The sequence below is a fragment of the Paroedura picta genome, chromosome 6 (assembly GCF_049243985.1).
Source record: "Paroedura picta isolate Pp20150507F chromosome 6, Ppicta_v3.0, whole genome shotgun sequence".
Classification (NCBI taxonomy): domain Eukaryota; kingdom Metazoa; phylum Chordata; class Lepidosauria; order Squamata; family Gekkonidae; genus Paroedura; species Paroedura picta.
Window position 1 is genome coordinate 18,948,252 of NC_135374.1, and position 19,744 is coordinate 18,967,995.

The following is a 19,744-nucleotide window of genomic DNA, read 5'->3' on the forward strand; positions in this document are numbered from 1 at the left end:
CTGGTGGAATGAGCTCCTGGAACACATCTTGACTGCATTGGGAACTAGTACAGTAAAATGGAGTTCTCCCACCAGGCTTTCCATTGGGGCCAAAGCTAAATAACATCCCCCCCCCCACCCATCCACCTGTTAGTTAACAACGTGGAATGGAAGAAGCTCCAAATCACTGCCAGGTTCTTGCCTAAACTGAGAGATGAGATACCACTGCTGATTTTAACTTGCTTGTGCCAATGACTTTTTAAATTAATCTTACACTTAAATTGTAATTTTTTAACCTCTGTATTTAAATGTTTATGTCATACACTACCCTGAGCTAGTCTCCTGGGTGGGGTGGTATAGAAATCAAATCAAATCAAAGAATGAACTAATGAACTAATTAATGAACTAACGAAGCTAGACCCTTGACCAAAAGCCTAAATTCCAACTCTGTGTGGGGAGGCGGGTTGGGGAGAAGGGTTGTTCTGTCATGATTTTTTTTTTAATCTTCAAAATTAAGGGGGGGAAAGGGCTGAGAATCTGCAAAATAAGAGATTCAAAGCAGTATTACAAAAAGTTGTGAAGCTAAAATGCAGAACGAGGGTCTGACCGTAGATGTATAAGGTAAAAAAGAAACTTTCCACAAATGCATTCCTTCCAGGTGGAAAAGCAGTTGATTTTTTTCAAAATCTGCCACTCTTTTGGGGGTAGTTGTTTTGGAGAAATCTAAGGGAAAAAACTACAGAAAGAAAATTGTGTGTTTGCATGTGAGTGAGAGAGCATGCACATGTGTGTAAGTAAGTGGGAGGGCAGATATCTGTTGTGGGGCAGGCACAATGACCACATGCCCAAGAGTCAGCATAGGACCAGTGAAACCCACTTCTCCAGGTACAGGAGGGCTGTCAGCTGGCCAGAGTGAACTGTCTGGTTCCAGTAATAGAGATTTAAAATGTGGGAAAGGGCTGTTGAAGTTTTTCATGGTGTAATAATGAACACTGATCAAACTGATATCAAGAGGGCAAAAAGCTAACAACCCTAGGTCATCATATGCCTCCTGTTCCTCTGCCCAGTCATGACTTTCATTCCAGATGAAACTTACTTGAGTTCATACGTTTACCCTAAGCAGGACCATCTCCCGAATTCTACAGCGCAAATATAATATTTTAGCATTTGAGTGAATGTGGAGGAAACGGTTGTGCATTTTTATCCATTTAAGATGTCCATACCTGCCACTCGGTGTAGCGTTCAGCCTAACACTGCCATTTCTCCCCCATTAATTTCATTTGACCTCCCTGTCATCCTATATATGAGGCAGAGTTACATGCTGTGTTAACAATGGCTCCATAAGGCACCAAAAATCTCATTACAGGGGGTTTCCTCATGGACAGCCACTAACCCTTGGACTGCAAGGAGAACAAACCTAGAGGAGATCAGCCCTGCCTGCTCCTTAGAAGGCCAGATCCTTAAGATGAAACTCAAATACTTTGGCCACCTCATGAGAAGGAAGGACTCCCTGGAGAAGAGCCTAATGCTGGGAGCGATTGAGGGCAAAAGAAGAAGGGGACGACAGAGAATGAGGTGGCTGGATGGAGTCACTGAAGCAGTCTGTGTGAGCTTAAATGGACTCTGGGGAATGGTAAAGGACAGGAAGGCCTGGAGGATCATTGTCCATGGGGTCGCGATGGGTCGGACACAACTTCGCACCTAACAACAACAATCTTTGGGGATTAAAATCAATCATCTCACCGTAAGCATGTGCTGAAAGCGTCTAACCATTACACTGTCAAACTAAAACTACATGGATCAATTGGTTATCTGAATGCAACCCATAGGCTTCAAGAAACTTGACAAATTGATTTCCATGCCTTTTGCATCTTTTATCCTTCACAGACATAGAAAAGTTATACCACTTGAAACAGTCTCAACATATAAGATTTCTCTTTTCAGTAACGTTGAGAGAAATCTTTGGTCAGGGCTCCATGTTATTTGTCTGACACTTTGATGCTTCAAAAGTAATCTAAATTAGGGTTCCCAAAGGGAGTGGTGTGCCCCATCAGGGGCGGTAGAAGGATCCAGGAGGATGATGAGGAATTTTGGGGAAGCAGATGGCAACAGTCTGACGTTTCCTGCTGCAGCTGTTTTTTCCTAGTGAGAGACATTCCAAGAGAGCTCGCCATAGCTTGCTTCTGGGTAGTAGTGACTATAGACTTCCTTGGTGGTCTTCCATAACACTGCTGACCACGGCCAGCTTCCTGGAGAAAACCACAGCTTCAGAAGGTTGGCTGGGTGGGATCACACCCTTGCTGCGCTCCTTCCCCTCCTCAGACTCCATCCTTCCTAGGCTCCATCTTAGATCTCTGGGAATTTCTTAACCCAGGGTTGGCTACCCTTCCCTAAATGTCGCAATCCTTGGAAGGCTGGAAAACCTTCTCTTGCTAGCGCCTGGCCATGGAATTTTCCATTACTTACCTCTCTTTCTCGCTTGCTCTGTCAGTCTCTCTCCCCAATGAGGACTCAAAATGGCCTTTCCAAATGACTTTTACAAACATATTTTTTCCCCAGACTAAAATATCTCTTATAGCATAGCCTAACTCCACAGCATCAATACGAATCGATAAAAATAACTTTGAACATCAGTGTATTTATATCAACATTAAAATGTGAATTTTTCACTATGGGATTTGAAACAGAGAGATTTTGAATATTAATTTATACCTGAATGTTCTCCCTGGAGAGGCCCAAAGTGACATACAAAAGAAAGCACACTGCATGAATAAACTAGAATCTAACCACATCCAGCTAGACTGGGCCCTGGGACAGAAGTCTAGTTTTCTAACGGTTTATTTAATGCACAAGAGAAAAACATCAGCATTGGGTTTTAATGGTGTCTCATCCAGAGATTACAAATGCATATTTTAAAATTTAGAAAGGTACCACTCACTGTCTAAATGATACGATGTAACTGGGAATAACATGCCTGTCCTAGCAAACTCACAGCAACACTAACAGGCAGGTCTGTTGTTCTCAGGGAAGACGTGGTCCGTTTCCATTAACAGCATGTGAATATCACATCATTAAGTGCTGTGTCATCACTGGGTCCTTGCTCTGCCTCCACCTTTGTCTGTATCCCGCATATCCCACTCTTGCAGGTTGCACTCCACGGGCCAAAATCACCCCATTGGTGAGAGTTGCCGACCAGTAAGTGGTTATTTTCACATTTGAACTGGATATTGTTGGCCGCTGTATCATCCCAAAACCCTTGGGGTACCTCTACCCGCAGAGAGAAGGACACCAGTTTACCACCTCTTGGGCAATAGTAACTCCCAGACCAGGTACCCCATCTGCTGAAGAAAAACAAGGGAATTAACCCAAGAAATATGCATATTTTTCTGCCCATAATATATAATATCCTTAGAGCATCAAGATGGACTAGCAATGGGATGGGTCTGTCAAGATGTCTTCTTGAGCCAGTTTGGTGTAGTGGTTAGGAGTGTGGACTTTTAATCTGGCATGCCAGGTTCGATTCTGCGCTCCCCCGCATGCAACCAGCTGGGTGACCTTGGGCTCGCCACGGCACTGATAAAGCTGTTCTGACCGGGCAGTGATATCAGCGCTCTCTCAGCCTCACCCACCCCACAGGGTGTCTGTTGTGGGGAGAGGAATGGGAAGGCGACTGTAAGCTGCTTTGAGCCTCCTTCGGGTAGGGAAAAGCGGCATATAAGAACCAACTCTTCTTCTTCTTCTTCTTCTTGGGATGATGCTCTTTTCCCTGCCATCTGATTCCCACAGCAGTCTGGTGTAACCCTTGAAAAGCCAATACTGGAAGTCAAAGGAAGATCATAGATAACATGGCACAGGGCACGGAGGGCTGCAATAAGATGGGGAAGTTGGGTGACATCTTCCTATTGGAGGACAGAAAACTCAACGGATCAAACCCAATCTACTAAACTTTGATACTGATTGATTGATTGATTGATTGATTGATTTTGATATTTAAACCCCACATTTCTTCAAGACTCAAGGTGCTTTAGAAATCACAATTTGAAACATAAAACATGCAAAGCAACCCAGATATCTCCCTCCCCACGAAAAGATGCCTAGGGTCTATATCCTATTCAAAGCCCTGGCAACTAAAAATGGCCTAGTAGCACCTATTAAAAACTTCTAAAAATGGATAATGCACTTTTAGTGTGCTTTGGCAGCTGGCAGGTGCTCATGGGAATTGTAGTCCATGGATAGCCACAGTTTGGCCAACTCTGAAGAGGAAGCTCTGGGTGGAAGAGTGTTTAAAAAACAACACTGGGAAAGAAGAATGAGAGAATAAAACCAATACTGTGTTGGAAGTTGCTGCCTGGACATTATTTTAATCTACACAGACACTCAGATCTCCAATGACCAATCAGAAACCCTGCTGGGGAGGAACCCTACTTGACCCCACTCATATTCTAAAAACACTTGATAGGTACCAGAAAGGGAGGAAGGGCCTTGGTGTCCACTACCACCATATCGGAACCCCCTGAAGCAGAAGGAGGATAATGGATTAAATAAAGTCAAGTGTCATCTACATTAGGGGTAGTCAACCTGTGGTCCTCCAGATGTTCATGGACTACAATTCCCACGAGCCCCTGCCAGAAAACGCTGGCAAGGGCCCATGGGAATTGTAGTCCATGAATATCTGGAGGACCACAGGTTGACTACCCCTGATCTACATCACAATGACATGCAATGCTGACGCTTTGGAAGATCTCATTTATACAGATATTGGTGAGAGAATGGAACCAGAAGCAGACCGTCTATAATTAGGTCAGTTCTTTGGTTCCAAGTGGCTTTGGTAGACCAAATTAAGCCTAAGCCTTCTTTAGGTTTTGTTCCGTAGTCATCCAAGATGGGGTGTTAATGCTGAAGACCCCAAAGAAACACAGCCAGGCAGAGGAAAGAAAACGATTACACAGGGGTGGTTTTAGTGAATCTGGAGCCCTGGACAATAGTCCTCTATGGGGCCCCAGAATGACTGCACCAGGGAGGGGTGAAGGTTGGCACCTGCTGCCTGAGGCTGGAACAAGTTACTTGTTCCGTAGTCATCCAAGATGGGGTGTTAATGCTGAAGACCCCAAAGAAACACAGCCAGGCAGAGGAAAGAAAACGATTACACAGGGGTGGTTTTAGTGAATCTGGAGCCCTGGACAATAGTCCTCTATGGGGCCCCAGAATGACTGCACCAGGGAGGGGTGAAGGTTGGCACCTGCTGCCTGAGGCTGGAACAAGTTACTGTCAACACCAAGTTGACCGCTGAGACAGAAGTGATGTTCAGCCCTTGGATGGCATGTGTGGGTGGTAGCAGGACTCTATTTGCCTTTCCCTTTTCTTTCTCCCTTCATGAATGATGGGGCTTTGGGTGATCAGGGCCCTTCCCAGCCCAAGACAGCTGCCCCATTTGACCCTTAGCTAAGACCATCTCTAGATCCCTGCTAATGACAGGGGACAACAAGGTAAACATGGGGAGTGCACAGAGGGATGAGCCTGTTGCATTTAAACAGCAGCACTAGATCACAAAGAGATACTCACTTTGAAACAACGGATGAGATATATGAACCATCAGAGCATATAAGACGGATGCCATTCAGAGATGTGTCATCATTGTCCACATTGCCTCCTTGATATGGCTCTATCTGAGGTAGGAGAGATAAAGAGGCAGGGTGTTCTAGGGGATGTTCTAATGTTTCTACAGTTACATAAGAGTAAGACACACTGATTTCTTTAAGGACATAAGAACCTAAGAAGAACCCAGCTGCATCAGGCCAATGGTTTATCAAGTTCAGTATCCTTTCTTACACAGTGCCCAACCTATTCCCCTGGAGAACCAACAATAGGACATAGAGGTCAAGATCTCCTTCTGGGTTCAGGTTTCAGATGTTAATGTATCTGAATGTGAAATTTCCCCTCAGTCACCATGGAAGAGGGGAGAACAGAAAAACCAGGACAGCTAATCAGCATGAGAGGAACTGAGAAGACAGTTTTACCTTCAGTGAGAAACCAATAGCACCACCTGAACAATTTTCTGGAACTCCCCAGTAGCCCCATGGCCCGCCATTTGACACAGAGATCTCTGTAACATGATGGCCACCAGTTGAATATGTTGTAACCCAGCAGCAGCAGGACATGAGAATGATAATCACACTACTTGAGAAAAGACCCATTGTATGCAATCCACTTTGACTCGTGGTGGAAATGTGGTTGAAGAACAGCAGCTACAAGAATTCAGGGTTTCTTCCAAAGTCTAGTGCCACGATCCCTATTACAAAAGAACATATGTGCATTAATAATTTCAAGTGAACATGAACTGGAAGAACTATCAAGTGCATAAAGGAGAATGCACAAAGATTAGTTCTGAAGCCACAAGAAATGAAAAGCCTCAGTGGACTGAAGAAGTATGCTTGCACACAAAAGCTTATACCTTAAATAAAACTTTGCTGGTCTTAAATTTCATTCTGCTGCTTCAAACCAACACAGCTATCCACCTGACAAAATTGTTAAAGACAGACAAGAAGCACAAATAAAAGGTGACAAAACTGCAAATCTGGTGTCTCTAACTCAAACCCCTCCCAGACCATTGAATAGGTAGACAGACAAAAATTCCCACTACCTTTAGTGGCCCCATAGATTGTAATAGAGCTGTATCAATTAGCTGTACCTGAATCACCTGAATCTGAAACCCTATGCTGAAAATGGGATTCTGGTGATTTGGTGAATCAATTTCATTCATGAAACGTATCAAAAAATTGGGTGCACATCCTTACTAACACTTTAAGGATTGCATTAGGTGGCACACAGTTCAAGGATTCTTTCTATGTAGGCACAGCAGTCCATAGAAATAGCCTCAGAAAATCCAAGCTAGCCTCTTTCTCTCTAATTCTTAGGCCAGTTATAGTTTTTGGCCTACCTGGGTTAGGCAATGACACTGCACAATTCTATTAGAACCCTCTGGAAAACTGCCTCATTGCTTTCCCCCTCCAATTCTGACGCTCTCTGGTTCTCACCTAGCCAATTATCCCATCCCCTGCTCTGGCCTTGACAATGATAAGAGGCCCATGAGTAGTTTGGCCCGACCAGAAATATCTGTGAGATGGAACCAACTTGATTTTATACCCATTAACCCTCAGGAGGAGAGACTGAGATTGCTTTGCCTGACAATATCCCTCCCGGCATTATTCTACCCCAGCTCTGACATTTCAGATTAAACACTTATCTAAATAAAAATGGTTTTGCTTCCCCGGCCAAAGATTCTTAATGAGGTAGTAAGATTGGACTCCCACTGGTCCTCCCACACCGTCACAGATGTACAGTTCAAATGCCTTGGCTTGATCTTAAAAGCCACTTTAAAAATAGACCAGAAAGACATTGAGGAAAGGGATGGATTCTTTAAAAGTGCCAATTGTACACTCACCTGTCTGGCCCTGCTTATTTATATAGGTTGTGATTATTCTTTTCTGTCCCAAGAATTCAGTGTTATCTACAATTTGAGAACCCCCAGGGCAGGGAGGGAAATAAATAAACAGTATGATGTAGTGTTTGCTTGGCTTCAAGGCCAGGAAATGAATCTTGGGCCACAGACTCTCTCCCTGACTCACACAGCACTTCCCACCTCATGAGGGGTTTTTTGGTGAAGATGAAATGGAGACGAGAATGATAATCAGAGGAAGGACAGACTTTTAAAAGTATGACAGAGAGAATATATTTCCAGTGACCCCCACGTGAAATGGACAGACTTGCTTTTAAACTTTTAGCATTTTAAAACTTATTTAGTAATATCATATGTTTTAAACTATGTAAGCCACCCTGAGCCTCTGTGGAAGAGCTGGCTTCAAACATGAAAATGAATGAATGAATGAATGAATGAATGAATGAATGAATGAATGAATGAATGAATGAATGAATGAATGAATGAATGAATGAATGAATGAATGAATGAATGAATAACTTTGGAGGGCATGAAACCCCTCATGTTTTGTTTTTTTTTAAAGATTTCAGGTTTTTCTGTGAACTGGAGAGTGGGGGATAAGAAAAAGAATTGATACTTATATGCTGCTTTTCTCTACCAGAAGGAGTCTCAAAGACTCAACGGAGTCTTCTCTACCAGGAGTCTTCAGATAACTAAATCTGAAGATGGGGATCACACTTGAAAAATATATACACACTAGCCTCAAAGCCCATTGGTAAGAACGGGCTTTGAAAGCCCCCCCCCCCCCAGGCGCTTTCCCATAAGCCGCAGAGCATACCCAGCGCCTCCGCGAGGCACTGGGTGTACTCAGCAGGCTGCAAGGAAGCCATCCCCGGCCCCCCACAGATCACACCCGGCGTCTCAGCAAGGTGCCAGGTGTGCTCCACAGCCCGCAGGGAAGCCCCCCCATGCCCCCTCCCCCCCGGCAAAGCTGCAGCTTACCCAGGTGCGTGGCTTCCTGATTGGAGGCCCACAATGATGGGCACCACCTGGACAGGGTGGTGTCCGGGCCCGGACAGGTCCACCTTCATGGCCCTTTTTCTTTAGATAAAAGAAATATAGGCTTATATGGTATATAAAAGAAATATAGGCTTATATGGTAAAGATTTTCCATCAAGGTGCAGCCAACCTGGCCACCCGAGGCTTTTCAAGGCAAGAGAAGTTCAGAGGTAGTTTGCCATTGCCAGATCTGCATAGTGACCTGCATAGCAACCCTGGATTTTGTTGGTGGTCCCCTGTCCTGGAAACATGATGAACATAGTAAAACATAATCAGCATAAGGCAGCCAATACTGCCGTTCGTTCATTCACTCACTCATTCATTCATTCATTCATATTTATATCCCATCATTCATCCAAGGAATTCTGGTGTGGGTAAACCTGGGGACAAAGATCGATGGCAGAAGATTCAGTCCCTAGGGTTTCCAGGTTAAAAGATGAGGTAGTCCATGAGGCAAAAGTCATTTACTTGAGACCCTCCGATGCCCTTTCTCCTCCTTGAAACAGCAGCGGAAGATCAATGCTACCCTCATTCTGAAGGAGGAAAACAACCTTTTGAACCATCTTTGAGAGCAACATCCCTGCTGGATTCACTCAAGGGTTTGTGTGTGTGTGTGTGTGTGTGTGTGTGTGTGTGTGACGGGGGGGGGGTTGCTCTGGAAAATGACTGTGGAAAATATGAGATTATCACACACACCTTCAGCTTTATAATCAAGAGCAGCACTATGGGTGCTTTTTCAAGAGTCAGCATTGTATAGTGGTGAAAGAGCAGCAGAATCTATTCTGGAGAACCTGGTTTGATTCCCCACTCCTCCTCCACATGCAGCCAGCTGGGTGACCCTGGGCCAGTCACAGTTCTCTTGCCGCTGTTCTCACAGACCAGTTTCCTTAGAGCTCTCTCAGCCCCACCTACCTCACAGGAGGTCTGCTGTGGAGAGAGGAAGGGAAAGGGGTTTGTAAGCCACTTTGGGACCCCTTTGGGTAGTGAAAAACAGGGTATTAAAAACAAAACCCAGCTCTTCTTCTTTTTGGCCTTACCTCGGTCAGGGCAAGCGTGTGGCCATGAGTGAAATTTCACTTAGGTGGTAACCCTTCCTTCTCTGCTCACAAAGCTGATAAGAAGGAAGCAATACAGTACTACTTACAGACTCAATAGGCTAGTCCAACAGCCAGAGGAGCAAGGAAATATGAATATGGGGAGAACGGGAAAATGTCAGGCTAAGGCGTCATCGGCAGCACAGGTTCCTCCTGAGGCTGTATTGCCCTGGGCCTCCCACCATGACGAACATAAACCACAATCAAAAGTCAAAGGTAGGAGGATAGGAAATGTGGGTAGGAGGGAGGTACTTAAAGTAAAAGAGTGTCAATCCCCTTTTTTTGGCATGTCCGAAGGTCAGCTTCAAGCCTGTGGAAGGAGGTTTTAGAGTCCCTGGGAAGTTTCGGCCCCTCCCTGCACATGCATGTGCACACGAACTGTTGTATATGCCCTAACTCCCACTAGAAGGGTTATTTGTGCCTAGTCCAGGTTTGTTTTTCTGCCACCAACATTGTGGAATTTTACACTCTCCAGAGTTTCCCTGGCTTTTCTTTAGTCTTTCTCAAACCTGCTTTTCTGTAAAGTTTTGGGGGAAAACCTTGGTAAAGCCTGGATGGCTGCCATGTGGGTGGAAACTTTGGAACCAATTCCGCACAGAGGCTCAAAACGCGTGCTGCATCCTGCTTCCGAGCGCGTGGTTGTAAGCTGCGTGTTTGCAAGTTTCCTGATGGGAGACCCATCCCACATTTTCCCGCTGCTTCGTCACAGCTTTTTGCCTGTCAACAAGGTGGCAAGGGAAAACAAGGCAAACTTCTCCCCCCCCCGCCAAACACCTCGGCTTGGCAATCACAGGAAGCCACCAATCACAGCACAGTGGTTGTCTTAGGGACTCAAACTTCTGTCCCCCCCATTTTTGGCCCCAGTTAAAACAAGAGAGCCTCTTGTGGCGCAGAGTGGTAAGGCAGCCATCTGAAAGCTTTGCCCATGAGGCTGGGAGTTCAATCCCAGCAGCCGGCTCAAGGTTGACTCAGCCTTCCATCCTTCCGAGGTCGGTAAAATGAGTACCCAGCTTGCTGGGGGGTAAACGGTCATGACTGGGGAAGGCACTGGAAAACCACCCTGTATTGAGTCTGCCATGAAAACGTTGGAGGGCGTCACCCAAAGGACGCATGCTCAGGTATCCGGGCATGCATGCAGGAGCGTGGGGGCGGGGTGCTTGGGGGGCAGAAGTGCGTTGGGCTCTGCAACCAGGCATGCGCGTGAGTCCGCGCATGCCCGGGTCATTCTAGGGCCGGTGGAGCAGGCGGGCAGAGCAGGGCGGCTGGGGCCAGCGTCGGCGAAATGGGAAGGAAGGGGCCGGGCTGCAGAGGACCAGGAAAGGTGAGCGTGGCGGCGGCGAGGGTGGATCGGCATAGGAAAGGGGTGGTGGGGAAGGCCGGGGACAGGAGCTGGGAGTTATGTGTCGGCTGGTTGTTTGGACCTCATGTCGGGGTGGGAAGGGGTCTGGGTAGTGTGGTGGGGTGATCGGTCGGTGGCAGGGTGGGTAATTGTGTGGTTGGGGGGGTGCTAGAAATGTGGGAAGCGTTGGCGGGACGGGAAGGGGTCTGGGGAGGGTGGGAGGGTGATCGGATGGTGTGGGCGCGGGTGAGTGTGTGAGCGAAGCGTGGGAAGTGGCGGCGGGGTGCGGGGAGGGTGGGGGGGTTAGCGGGCGGCGTGCAGGTGGGTGATTGTGTGCACGGTTGTTTTAAGGGTGGAATTGGCAGGGATGCGGGAAGGGGGGCTGGTCGGCGGGCTGGTCGGCGGCTCCTTCGTCGTCGTCGGTGAGCTTCTTTCAGCGGGGGCAGGCTGACGTGGCGAGAGGCGCGCCGCCAGGCAGCTCCCTGGGTCGGCGGCCTGACACGGCGAGAGGCGCTTTGCGCCTCTCGCTGCGTCAGGCCGGGAAGAACTGCGAGCCGCGCTGTGCGCGGCTCGCAGTTGCTGGGGCTGGGAATCGGAGGGACCAATCGGCAGGCGCTTTGCGCCTGCCAATTGGTCCCTCCGATTGTCTGTCGTGAGGAAGGGTCCAATCCGGACCCTTCCTCATCACGGACTAATCCCACCTCCACACCCCTTACCGAATTATTTAGTCCGTGGCGCCCGTGGCGCCACGGGCGGTTTAAAGATGGCCATATTCTTTGGGTCTTTTATGTATTAACTTCATACAACTTGGTCTGAAGGACTGTAATAAAGTTTGAACTGAACTGAACTGCCCCCCCCAAACCCCAAAATTAATTTTTTTAAGTGCATTTCCACATTGCTATGCAGTTAATGCATTTTAAATTGTAAAATCAACACTTCTGCATTGCTATGGAGAAACACGGACACTTATTGGGAGAGGGCAGCTCCATCATGCCTCACTTTTCCCCACTTTTCCCCTCCATCATGCCTCACCTTTCCCCACTAAATCAGCTGTTGCAGCAGAGATGGATAAAACAACAACAAGAAGTTTTTCATGCCTCACTTTTCACTACCAGAAAGAGTCTCAAAGTGGCTTACAATCACCTTCCCTTTCTCTCCCCACAACAGATACCCTGTGAGATAGGTAGGGCTGGAAGAGCTCTGAGAGAACTGCTTTGTGAGAACAGCTCTAACAGGACTGTGACTAGTCCAAGGTCGCGCAGCTGGCCGTATGTGGAGGAGTGTAGAATCAAATCCAGCCCCGCAGATTAGCGGCTACTCCTCTTAACTACTACACCAAGATTGTCTCTGGGTGAAAACTACCTTAATATTTGGTTTTGTATCTTTGGACAAGGCAGCCAAATCATGAAATCTCTAGTCCGACGAGACTTTCAGTACCTCTACAGTGGAGGTCTCGTCAAAACAGCTTTGAAACATCAGTGCGGTAATTTGTAGATATTTTCTTTTATCATAGCTTTGATGATGTGTGGTCTATTTAAATCAAACCAGGAATGACAAAATATTTGCCAAGATGTTTCTTCTAAGGCTTTGCTCCCACTTTGCGTTAAAATTAGAATGCAAATCATCCCCTATTTTTAGTAGAAGCCCACAGACACTGAGTGACCCTTTAAAAATGAAAAGAGTAATCAAGAAATCAACAACCTGGAACCATTTTCGAGAAATATTAACGTTGGACCATAATTGGAGCTCAAGAAGTTTTAGTTGCAGGTCTTGATTGGGGGGGAAAGGTTGATTCTGTTTTAACATTTGTTGCTATAGATCAGGGGTAGTCAAACTGCGGCCCTCCAGATGTCCATGGACTACAATTCCCAGGAGCCCCTGCCAGCGAATTGGCAGGGGCTCCTGGGAATTGTAGTCCATGGACATCTGGAGGGCCGCAGTTTGACTACCCCTGCTATAGATGCTCGTTAAAAGGAGAAAAGAAAGAATTCCCTACAAAGGAGAAATAAAATAACTCACAATGGGGTGTTCATTTTATTTGAGTGTTTAGAGTTCTTTTCTACACTCCTCAGGGGGCCAGACTTAGAAGAAAATCCTTCTCCACATCTGACCTTGCCTAGATCATGGATTCCTACCCAGGGTTCTAGGGATTATGCAAGAGCTGTCCAGGGGTTATGCAGCCTTTCAGGGAAGTTTGCATGACCACTGATATCACTAGACATCATTGGAGCCCACGTCCCCTGTTGCTCTACAAGCCTAGTCTCTTTCTCCACAATTTCAAAAGAAATTCTGTCTAAACATCCGGAAGAAGTTCCTGACAGTTAAAGCGGTTCCTCAGTGGAACAGGCTTCCTCGGGAGGTGGTGGGTTTTCCATCTTTGGAAATTTTTAAACAGAGGCTGGATAGCCATCTGATGGACAGGCTGATTCTGTGAAGGCTCAAGGGGGTGGCAGGTTACAGTGGATGAGCGATAGGGTTGTGAGTATTTGCCAGTCCTCCAGAAGAAGGTGCCAAGGCCTTGGGAACCTACGTGGATGGAAAAACAACGTGGATGGCTGTCCTAAGAAAGGACAGTTCTCTTTCCCAAGTCCTGGTGGGCAAACCTTTTCTTGCAAACGGGCAACTCCCCAATCTCAAACAACTCCTCACTTACAACAGTACAAGATCTAATTTGAAGATGGACACTGGTTCAGATGCCAAATTTGCTGCCACATACACCTGGACAATACAATCACTGGACCTAACAACATCACCTACACCATCAAAGGTTTATTCACAGGCTCATCTTCTAAAATTGTATATGCCATTAAATGCCCCTCTGTTCTCTACATAGGGCAAACAAGTCAGACCCTCTGCCAAAGAATAAATGGACACAAGTCTGACATAAAAAAAATGACAAGACTGAGAAACCTATAGGGGAACATTTCAACCTTCTAGGACATTCAACGAGGGACATTGAAGTAGCTGTTTTATTGCTAAAAAGCTTCAAGTGCAGACTGGAAAAGCAGACTGCAGAGATGCAAGTTATTACAATTCTCAAAACAACAGAATCCCCAGGACTCAACAGGGACACTGGTTTCTTATCTCATTGCATAAGCTAACCTTATTCAAATCTTATATCTATATTCCTTGCAATCCCCTCTTTGGCCTTCAGACAGGAGAACAAACACAGCAGGGCTTGTCATTTGTGGGGATGCTTCCACGCTTGGATGGAGATGGATGGGACGAGCAAAAATCTCTTTTCCACAACTGAGAAAGTATCTGCCATTAATCACTAACCTTGACATTTTTATATCCCCTTTGTGAATGACAACTGGAATCAAAAAACAGATTTTGTTATTTTAGCAAGGAACTATCCAATCTTCAGGTGTTTACTAATTTACTACTAATTTACTCTCTGCTTATATCTGTACTCTTATGACTTTTTTGTCCCATTGTCTGAGGAAGTGTGCATGCACACGAAAGCTCGCACCTTGAATAAATCTTTGTTGGTCTTAAAGGTGCCATTGGACTCAAATTTTGTTGCGTCTCTTGTCTCCACAGTTACGGATCAAACAAACAGAACGTGGGAAAAACTATACACGGCCAAAATATGGTGGTGGGTGGGTGTGGGCTAAGAAGATATAACTACTCTGGTCTCCCTGGGCAATATTTTGCTTCAACAATGATTGCCTGCCGATGATCTCCTTTTGAATGCTTCCTGCTTTTCTTCAATAAAGACTAACTTCAGTTTTATCCCAATGCCTGGGCCTCCTGTTTCTTGGTGCTGAGAGAATTCTTGGACTGCATTCCTACGGTCATGACAGATGGGACTGCAGGTCATTGGGGCTGTTCCTCCACATTCTGGTTTATTATAGCTCACTGATTCTTAAGATAGGTGCATAGCACACAAATTCTGATCCCTGGGTCCCTCCCTAGGACATCAGAACTTGCCTCTTTCTGCTTATTTCACAATAAGCTGAGCCCTGTCAATCCTGGTACGTCCCACAATATCCTGCCTCTTGGCTTCTGATCTGCTGTATTTGCAGCTGCTGATGATTCCTGGTAACCAAGATGAAGTGGCAGCTAGAGAAAGAACAAGATTTTTAATACAATCCACACCGTTAGCCCAGACTGGACAGTATTAATACAATTTGTTCTAGGAGATTGGTTTTCAACTGATGGAGTCACGACAACCTAACAACTGGGTCACAACCCAATGTAAGATGGTTTCATAATGAGAACTCTTTTCCTGAGGCCTTAGTTCTGTTTGTGATGTGAGGCATTGTTTTTCAATTGAAGAAATAGAAGTGAAAGAGACACTTTCCACTTTGAGAGGAAAAGGGGAAGAAACCCAAAGGGCTGTAAGAAATTTCATCCTTCATTACAGTAGTTCAAATTATATGAGGCTATCTTTGAAGATAACGCTGAAATCCCATTTATATAAAATATGGCAGACTGACCACTGAATGAAGTTGCGTGGGGCGGAGGGAGATTTCCCAAAGAGCCAGCGTGGTGTAGTGGTTAAGAGCAGTGGCTCCTAATTGGGCAAGCTGGGTTTGATTCCCCGCTTCTCCACATGCAGCCAGTTGGGTGAGGTTCGGCTCCTCACAGCCCTGATAGTGCTGTTCTGACCGAGCAGTCCTGTCAGAGCTCTCTCGGCCTCACTACCTCACAGAGTGTCTGTTGTGGAGAGAGGAAGGGAGGGCGATTGTAAGCCGCTTTGAGTCTCCTTTGGGCCATGAAAAACGGGATGTAAACACACCAGCTCATCTTCTTAATCCCAAACCAGTTAGAGTGTCATACTATGAGAAATCCAAGTTCAAATTCCCACTCCAGCATAGATGTTCATGAGGTGTCATTGTCCCTCAGCCGAACCTACCTCAAAGAGTAAAAATGGATAAAATGGAGGGTGATTAATGTAAGTTGCTTCGAGCTCCCAATGGGGAGAAAGACGGGGTATACATAAATAAACCTGTGGCATTCTTATCAGTTAGATTCTATTGTTTTTCCTGTTATTATCAAGTATTTGTTGGCTGTATTGGGCCAGCCTCTTGTACAAAGAAAAGGTAGGATAAAAGCATTTTAATTTAATAAATGAAATAAAGGGCCATCTAGGGTAGTTTCTGGGTGAGGCAAGGTGAAGAAGGGGCAGAGATGCAACATGGGCTCATCCCGCATGGCTGGTAGCTTCTCTCATTCCCCGAACAGTACAGGAAGGAGCTGAGCCTTAGTGACTATATTGAAATGTGTCACAACCATAACATGATTGGCGGTTCCTCCTCATTTGCTTGCCCTTTGCCCTATTCTTCACTAATAGTCACCTTGGAAGGAGAGGTTCATTGTTGCAGCATGAGAAATAATGGCCAGTTTAGTTAACTTCGGGGCATAAACTAGGAAGCCGACACCAAATTATATCAACATTGCAATTAAATGTCCTATTTAGCAGTCTTTCTGCTCCAGCATTACGGACGTTAATGGTAACGACATTAGCAACTCACGTTAAAGCACCACGTTAAAGCACCAGCTGCCAGCTGTTCTGCCAACATCTGCTTCCACTTTGGTCTGTGGGTGCTGAGAGGGGAAAACTCTTCACATCTTAAGAGAAGGGACACTGAAATTGAACTCTTCTGCCTTTTGAGATCAACTGTGTTCATTCTTTGGTCTAAGAACTGGGCTTCTGGGCTTCCCGTACATCGGTGTGACCTGCCTCTCTTGATTAAAGTTAAAGAACGACCATTTATTTAGTGCCAAACTAGCTAAGCATTGTCAAATACAATGTATGCTAAAAAGGCAAACCCTACTGGTTCAAAGGACAAAATGGAAAGGGAGAAAGCATGGCACAAAAATACACAAAAATACATATGCTTTCAAACCTCATTTGAAGTACAGCTACTGGAGGGCGTTGAGTGCCGCGGGGAAAAATGGCAAAAGAGGGAAAAAGAGAGTCTCGGAGTAGAAAAAAAGTGAAAGGTCTAACTAAGAGGTAAGTAGGGGAGAATGAGGAGCAGGAGGGCAAAGCACTAAGAGACTAGGAAACAAACAGAAGCTTAAACTAGATCTGGAAAGGGCATGGAAGCCGATGGCAGGGGAGTAAAAATAAAAGAGAAACGCAGTCAAAATGAGAGGAAGAGAAAAACCAACAAGCAGCGTTGTTTAAGAATGGAGGAAAACTGAGAGAGAGGCTGTCCAAAAAGAAATTGTTAGGTGTTAAGTTGTGTCCAACCCATCGTGACCCCATGGACAAAGATCCTCCAGGCCTTCCTGTCCTCTACCATTCCCCGGAGTCCATTTAAGCTCCCACTGACTACTTCAGTGACTCCATCCAGCCACCTCCTTCTCTGTCGCCCCCTTCTTCTTTTGCCCTCGATCGCTCCCAGCATTAGGCTCTTCTCCAGGGAGTCCTTCCTTCTCATGAGGTGGCCAAAGTATGGACAGTTCCAAAAGGCAAAAAGGAAATAACTGCGGTCAAATCAGGACGAAATAAACTTCCATTTTATCTGTAGAAGAAGATGGAACAGAAATGGGAAGAGTCAAGTTTCTGCAACCTCAAAGGGCCAGTCAAAACAAGAAGCGAGAAGTAGCCTTTTCCAGCATGCGACGAAGTATCTTGAAAAGAATGATGAAGAACAAATAATTTTATGGAGGTCGGCAGGTTCTGCGGAGCAGCTGTATTGAGGAAAGTTCATGAAGCAGAAAATTAAGGATCTGTCTGGTGATAAGATAGCATTAACAAATTTCTCAAACAAGTTAATATTCAGAACCATTGCTTCTGATCTCTGAGAGTTCTACTCTGAATCCATAGGACAATTTGGATGGAGAAGATGAGAATTACTTCCACAACACTCACAATGATTGGGAGTGAGACAAAGGGTTGCAGCGATGCTGAATGTTATATTTGACAAATAATGCATATTTTTTATGTTGGGGTGGGTTGGAGCAAAATGCTTGTGTGATTTTGAAAGGGGTTGTCTTCATCTACTTTCCTGTACTTTGGATAGAGATATTGGGGGACAATAATTCCTGAGTGTGGACAATCAGATTTAGTTTTTTAATGAAATCTGAGAATATTTTTTGCAATCCCCCAGGAGAGTCAAGGCACAAGAGGTTCAGGTGTGGTTTGTCCCTGCCTGCCTCGACTTCACAACGCTGGTGTTCTTTGGTGGTCTTCCATGCAAATACTCTCCAGGGACCATCTCACTTAGCTTCTGATATCTGATGAGAACAAACTAGCCTGGGCTATCTATCATTTTACTTCACAGTGACTCATTTTTGAGTATATTTCAATGTCCTGCCCTGGGCTATCCAGGTCGGGTGTTCTTTGAAACATACTCAAAAATGAGTCACCGTGAAGTAAAATGATAGAACATTAAGCATGTCATTTAGCAAGCAGAAAGATTATTAAAAATAATAAAGTTTCAGGAATGACTAGTACAAAAACTGGATTGAAAATGATCGGCAAGTTAGCAGAAGAAAGCTAAGACACTGAGGGAAAACTACAATGTTCAAGGACTTGTGTCCTAAGGAGATAGTTTGATATTCAGCAGAAGACTGAGGCTTGGATCCTGTCAAGATTTAGCACAAGTAATATGACTTCTGCCAACATAGCACAACTTTATTGCCTTGGGCTTCCTGCTGCAGCCCAAAGAACATCCTGATGGGGAAGCAGGACAGCCAGTTTCATGGTTGGGAGTGCAGACTTCTAATCTGATGAGCCAAGTTTGATTCCATGCTCCTCCCCCACATGCAGCCAGCTGGGTGATCTTGGGCTCGCCACGGCACTGATAAAGCTGTTCCGACTGAGCAGTGATATCAGGGCTCTTTCAGCCTCACCCACCCCACAGGGTGTGGGGAGAGGAAACGGGAAGGTGACTGTAAGCTGCTTTGAGACTCTTTTGGGTAGAGAAAAGTGGCATATAAGAAACAACTCTTCTTCTTCTTCTTCAGTAATATCAGGGCTCTCTCAGCCTCACCTCCCTCACAGGGTGTCTGTTGTGGGGAGAGGAAAGGGAAGGCAGTTGTAAGCCGCTTTGAGACTCTTCTTCTTCTACTGTGGGAATGGGAAATCAGTAAAAGTCACCACTACGCCCTTCCAGATCTTTTCAATAGGATCCAGTCTGTTGGGCTGATATATGACTTCTTCAGTATGAGAGGAGCTATAGACTTTCAGTGCCATCCTATGCAGGGTTATATCATTTGAAATATACTGAAGTCAGTGGGCTTAGAAAGGTGTGATTCAGTTTAGGATTATACTGACGGAATAGAAGAGGGAAGGTAATGCATATATTAAAAATAATTGCTGTGCTAGAAACTCCAGAAAAGTCAGTAGTTCAGTTTAAACATACACAAGTGAACATGCTTGTTTTTGTCCTGCATTTCATATGCAGCTGTTTTAGAGCACAAGAGTCTTTAAAAATCTCTTGGATCCTCTAAAGATGCCGACATCCAATGACCAAAGACAGTTTTTTCAAATAGACAAAGGCATCACAGGCAGAAGCCGCATTGCTCACACGGATTTATTCTGCTATAGTCTCCAGTCACAAGTTTTGTAGTGCTTCAAAAAACTTGCAAAAACTCTTGGGCCAGACCTGATAGCAGGATGAAAAAACTGATGTGTACACATCACGAGAAAAGATTCCTAGATCGTACTACAGGTCGGTCTCTGACAAAGTTGAATCTGTCTTGAATGAAGCAGTGCTGCAACCACAGAAGAACGGTAAGTAACATTCATGAGTCAACTTGGAAATCAATAAATGCTGATGTTAAGATTTCACACACTCAGATACCCAAAGTCTGTGGTCTGTTCCAGCTCTTATGAAACAGACTCTCAGTTGTAGCATTTCAGATAAGGACCCTCCA

At 45.4% G+C, this 19,744-nt stretch overlaps 1 protein-coding gene across 1 annotated transcript; it reads right to left on the reverse strand.

Annotated features, from left to right (window-relative positions):
* Positions 1-2,642: 2,642 nt before the first annotated feature.
* On the reverse strand, positions 2,643-9,760 carry LOC143840628 (vitelline membrane outer layer protein 1-like). The gene is made up of 4 exons (XM_077344228.1): positions 9,618-9,760; positions 5,997-6,268; positions 5,542-5,645; positions 2,643-3,317 (listed from the first exon to the last, which is right to left on the reverse strand). The coding sequence occupies exons 2-4, from the start codon at positions 6,171-6,173 to the stop codon at positions 3,026-3,028; spliced, it is 573 nt and encodes a 190-aa protein (XP_077200343.1). The 5' UTR covers positions 6,174-6,268; positions 9,618-9,760; the 3' UTR covers positions 2,643-3,025.
* Positions 9,761-19,744: the final 9,984 nt, after the last annotated feature.